Consider the following 6,000-nt stretch of genomic DNA (forward strand, 5'->3'; position numbering starts at 1 on the left):
GTCCAGTTTAATCTTTTCAATCTTGGCTTGAGAGATAACAGTGGCTTTTCCCTTAGAAATCTAACATTTAGACCAGTCCTTGCACTCAACTTCACATTACATTGTGCCATGTCATCTTGTAGACACCCAGATGATTTTCTTCTGTCACATAGGCACAGTCTCTCCATTCTTTGATCGTCACTTGCTGTTGTGCACCTTTTCCTGCCTTTACCAGTCTGATTTTGTAGTGACTGAGTTTCCTTATACCTCTTCAACAATATATTGTTGAGGGGACTTGAGGGGGCCTACAATTTGATATGGGTGAGATAAGGCGATGAGTGGAAGACTGCATTCAATACCAGATATGGGACTTTCTAGTATTTAGTCATGCCGTTTGGTTTGCAATCAGGTATGGCCACCTTCCAGGCCTTCATCAATCACGTGTAGGCAGACCTCTTAGACAAATGGGTCTTATTGTACCTCAATGACCTCCTAATTTTCTCGGAGAGCCTTAAAGGACATGTGCAACACGTGAAGGAGGTGTTGTGATGGCTGAGGGCACACAGGCTCTACGCCAAGTTGGAGAAATGCCAGTTCCACAGGAGAGAAGTGGAGTTCTGGGGGTATCAAGTGTCTCCTGATGGGGTGTAAATGGACCCTGCGAAGGTGAAGATGGTGTTAGAGTGGCAGAAGCCCAAGACAAAGAAGGACTTGCAGAGGCACTTGGGCTTCGCTAACTATTACCAGAAGTTTGTGCCCAACTACTCACAACTCACCACGCCCCTCATGGACTGTTTGAGAGGTAAGAAGCCATTTGCCTGGATGGAGGAGGTACAGCGTGCGTTCAAGAAGCTCAATGAGATGTTTGCAGCAGGAGTATATGTACCATGCAGATCATTATCAACTGATGGTGCTGGAGTCGGATGCTTCTGAAAGCGCGGGAGGAGCAGTGCTGCTTCAGGAAGATAGCCATGGCAACCTGAGGGCGTGCACATTCCACTCTCCGAAGCTGAACACCTTGGAACAGAACTACACCATTTGGGAGAGAGAACTGCTAGCTATAAAGGAAGCCTTAGGGACATGGAGGCACTTCCTAGAAGGAGCACAACACCAAGTGGAGGTGCACACTGACCACAAGAACTTAGAATACTGGCAGACCGTGACACAACTAAACCAGAGACAAATCCGATGGGCGCAGTTTTTTGCTCATTTCAACTTCCACATACAATATGTGCCAGGGCATCAGAATCAGAGGGCGGACGCCTTGTCTGGGAAACCTGAGTACATGGAGAGAGAACAGAAACAAGAGTTGAAACACATTCTGAAGCCAAAACAGTTGTAACTGGTGGTGGCGCCTGTTGTCGGAGTAGATGAGTTTAAGCAACAAATAGAAGGAGATGAATTTGCACAGCAGAAACTGACAGCGATACGGAGCGGTGAGAACAATACTGAAGGATTCATTGAAAGGGAAGGTCTCTTGTTCAAGGGAGAGGCGCTCTACATACCAGAAGGTAACTTGCGGGCGCAAGTCATGCAACAGTGTCACAACAACCCAACAGTGGGCCACTTTGGATAGTACAAGACTGTAGATCAGCTAAGGAGACGGTTTTGGTGGCCCAGAATGAGAGAAGAGGCTAAGGAGTATGTTAAGGCATGTGACACTTGCCAGTGAGCAAAAACGCCATGGGCAGTCCTGGCTGGACTGCTGCAGCCACTTCCGACTCCATAAGGACCATGGGAAGTGATTACGATGGACTTTATCACAGACTTGCCAGCCTCCAGGAAACAGACAGTGGTCTGGGTTGTGGTGGACTTGTTCATGAAAATGGCACACTTTGTGCCATGTCCAAAGCTGCCATCAGCATAGGAAACTGCGCAGATATTTGTCGACCACGTGTTCAAGCTGCACGGGCTGCCATTCCAAGTGATTTCGGACAGAGGGACACAATTTACCTCACAATTTTGGAGGAAGCTGATGCAGCTTTTGGAAGTAGAAGTGTATATAACAATGTGGTGCATGCGTCAACCCAACAAACACTGTTTTTAGCCAACTATGGAAAACATCCCAGAGCATTTCCAGATCCATGGAGCACCTTGTCAGTGCCAGCAGCAGAGCAGTTTGTGGGGGAGATGCAGGCTTTACAAGAACTACTGAAGGAAAAACTGGACGGGGCTGAGGAGAGTGATACAGGGTGGGAACCAGAACCGAGAGAGTCCTCTGTGGCAGGCAGCAAGGCCGAAGAGGAGGAGGAAGGGGGCTTAGAGGAGGGGGTGATGTCAGAGAACAGAATTCTTTGACAGGCAAGACAGAGACTGGAACAGTGGAAAAACAGTGAGAATTCCTGAGAAGGGGAGGAAGCAATTAGCCCTAGGAATTCAACCTTTGTACACGCAGAGGAGGGGGACAGAATGCAGAGAGAAGAAAGTTGCAGAGCACTGAGAGTGAAACAGACACAGAGTGAAAGGAAATGATCTCTGCCAAATCTCGTCGAGCTATGAAAGTTCATGAGAGGTGTGAAAAAGAGCGGAACAGACTGTGGGGGCTTGTCGTTGAAGGAAGGGGCGGAGCTCAGACTCAACATCAAACTTGGGGGAAGACGCCAAAGATTGAGCTCTGCAGTGATTAATGAGTTTGAGCAATAAATATGAAATAATTTCTGCCGGAGTTGTCTCACTTCTCTGGGGGAGACCCAAGCCACTACAGAAACTAACTTCACGAGTAGAGTTACAAGAATTTTTGTAAGGTGGATTTTATCAATTATTGCAAAGTATAATTTACAAATCGTTGGTTTATGATTAGGATTTAAAGGTAATAATTATAATCCCAAAATGAAATATAGGATAATAAGTGGGAAAACCATTAGTTGAGGAAGAGGAAAATTTCAGGCTGTTGTAGCCAAATGCTTTCTATATTATATATAAGTTGAATGTTATGTTTAAAATAACTGCAATAACCAATGAAAATTATTATTTGGCTAAAACTTTTCATAGAATACAGCGAAGTGAACAAATTTTATTGCATTACGTTCTTGATTAAATTATCTTTCCATTGATATACAATTTTATGAAATAACTCCAAAATAAGTGGTTTTTTGAGCCAACAAACCTCTGAAATACACTTTTTTCCAAAAGGCTTCCACAATTTGGGCCGCTCCTGTATATCAAACAAAGCAACATTCAATAATTCATAAAAATCTAATAATAAATATATTGGTAAATGACAGACAACAAAGATAATGATCATACACCCAACTCCCTTCAGTTCGTCTCCATTTGTTCCTGAGGCTCTAATCCCCTTTTGTCTCCATTTCAGATTGTAATGAATTGGAAATCAAGAACAAAGGTGACCATGATAAAATCCCCAGGGAGGAGAAGCCATGTAAAAATTTGGAATGTGGAGAGAGCTGCAGTCAGAGCTCCCATTCCACTTCCCATCAGCAAACTCTCATTGGAAAGAAACACTATCAGTGCATGGAATGTGGAAAGAGTTTCAGTACGAGCTCTTCTCTCACTTCCCATCAGAGAATTCATACAGGGGAGAAACCCTATCAGTGTGTGGAATGTGGAAAGAGTTTCAGTACGAGCTCCTCTCTCACTTCCCATCAGAGAATTCATACAGGGGAGACCCCCTATAAGTGTGTGGAATGTGGAAAAAGCTTTAGTCAGAGTTGCAATCTCACTTCCCATCAAAGAATTCATACAGGGGAGAAACCCTATCAGTGTGTGGAATGTGGAAAGAGCTTCAGGAAGAGCTGCGCTCTCACTAGGCATCAGAGAATTCATACAGGGGAGAAACCTTATCAGTGTATGGAATGTGGAAGAAGCTTCAGTACGAGCTCTGATCTCACTTCCCATCAGAGAATTCATACAGGGGAGAAACCCTATCAGTGTGTGGAATGTAGAAAGAGTTTCAGTACGAGCTCCTCTCTCACTTCTCATCAAAGAATTCATACAGGGGAGACCCCCTATAAGTGTATGGAATGTGGAAAAAGCTTCAGTCGGAGCAGCAAACTTACATTCCATCAGAGAATTCATACAGGGGAGAAACCCTATCAGTGTGTGGAATGTGGAAAGAGCTTCACTCATAGCTCCTATCTCACTTCCCATCAGAGAATTCATACAGGGGAGAAACCCTATCAGTGTTTTGAATGTGGAAAGAGCTTCAGGAAGAGCTCCGATCTCACTAGGCATCAGAGAATTCATACAGGGGAGAAACCTTATCAGTGTATGGAATGTGGAAAGAGCTGCAGTACGAGCTCTGATCTCACTTCCCATCAGAGAATTCATACAGGGGAGAAACCCTATCAGTGTGGGGAATGTGGAAAGAGCTTCAATCAGAGCTCCTCTCTCACTTCCCATCATAAAATTCATACAAGAGAGAGACCCTATCAGTGCGTGGAATGTGGAAAGAGCTTCAGGAAGAGCTCCGATCTCACTTCCCATCAAAGAATTCATACAAAGTTTGGAAAAAAAACCATCATATAGCTTTAGGTGCCAGGCAAAAACATATCTGTTTAACGAGGCCTTTGACTGATTAACATCTAATTCCCTTTTAAAATGTGGTGGGGAGGGGGGTTACAGATGTGCATTTTGTATTTTTATATTGTGTTTTTATGTTGTAACCGTCCTGAGACCTGTGGGTGTAGAGAATAGGAGCCTTCTCTTAGAGGCCTAGGGGTCTTTGCCCCCCAATAAGATATTTGAGGGGGCCACCCCCCCCCCCAGTTGATAGGCATTGCCCTTCCAATTGTGTGCATGCATCATGTGATTGTCAAGACGGGCCTTACCTGGTGCCCACCAATATTTTATTCAAGTTGGCACCACTGGGTTGGGTGGTATACAGATTAAATAAATACATGAATTGCCTTCCTTCACACATTTTACAGTTTGTTCATATCCTTATTTATTATCATTTTTAAAATTTATGTGCCCTTCATCTGAGGATGTCACAATATAAACATACAGGATGAAAGCATGGCTTTCTCAAAAATATGTCAAGCCAGAGAAATCTCTCCTCCCCTTTTTTTTGGATGGAGTTACAAACTTCATTGATCAGGGCACTGCTGTGGAAATAGTGCATCTTGATTTCAGTAAGGCTTTTGACGAAGTCCCCCGTGATATTTATGTGAAGAAGCTGGTAAAATGCAGGCTGAACGAGGTAACTGTTAGGCGGATTTGACAGTCTGAACCTGAACAGCATTCCTTCATGGTTCTTCATCATCCTGGGGAAAAGTGACAAGAGGGGTGCTGCAGGGTTCTGTCCTGGGCCCGTTGTTGTTCAACGTCTTTATAAATGACTTGGATGAAGGAACTGAGGGGCTGCTCATTATATCTGCAGACAACACCAAACGGGGATGACCAGTATCTTGGGCAAGGTGGAGGTGCTGATGACCAGGTCCTTTGTGGCCAGCCTGGAGAGGAAGAGGTCCATGGGCTGGTGGAGACTGGGCTCTGTCTTGATGGCGAAGAGGATGGCTATGTTCTCCAGCACAGTCAGTGTGGGAATGTTCAGGAAGGCAGGAGAGGATTTATTATTATTGGAGAGCCAGTGTGGTGTAGTGGTTAAGAGCTGTAGACTCGTAACCTGGGGAACCGGTTTCGCTTCCCCGCTCCTCCACCTGCAGCTGCTGGGTGACCTTGGGCTAGTCACACTTCTTTGAAGTCTCTCAGCCCCACTCACCTCACAGAGTGTTTGTTGTGGGGGAGGAAGGGAAAGGAGAATGTTAGCTGCTTTGAGACTCCTTAAAGGGAGTGAAAGGCGGGATATCAAATCCAAACTCTTCTTCTTCTTCTTTATGTTTGTGCATGTTGTATTGCCTGATGTCAGAAACATATATTGTCACTTTTTCACATTTTTATATATATTCATGTTTATAAGGAAACTGCACTAGAATGCTCCCAAATACATATTCTAAAGTCCAAATCAGGTAGAAAGGTAATTAATTAATTAAGTTTGTTTGTTTGCATTCAGTAAGAAGCCCTCAGCCTACAGGCACAAGTGAGGGTGATTTAGCCAAGATT

General features: G+C 44.4%; 1 protein-coding gene across 2 annotated transcripts in view; it reads left to right on the forward strand.

Annotated features, from left to right (window-relative positions):
* LOC310675597 (uncharacterized protein) overlaps positions 1-5,532 on the forward strand; it is a 41,823-nt gene extending 36,291 nt beyond the window's left edge. For both annotated transcript variants that reach the window (XM_083436513.1, XM_083436512.1), the window contains exon 6: positions 3,293-5,532. In XM_083436513.1, coding sequence (XP_083292639.1) covers positions 3,293-4,464 — 1,172 coding nt within the window. In that variant the 3' untranslated portion in view covers positions 4,465-5,532. The remainder of the gene's footprint in view (positions 1-3,292) is intronic.
* The last annotated feature ends 468 nt before the right edge of the window (positions 5,533-6,000 follow it).

The sequence above is a fragment of the Podarcis tiliguerta genome (assembly GCF_965153285.1).
Source record: "Podarcis tiliguerta genome assembly, chromosome: 4".
NCBI lineage: Eukaryota > Metazoa > Chordata > Lepidosauria > Squamata > Lacertidae > Podarcis > Podarcis tiliguerta.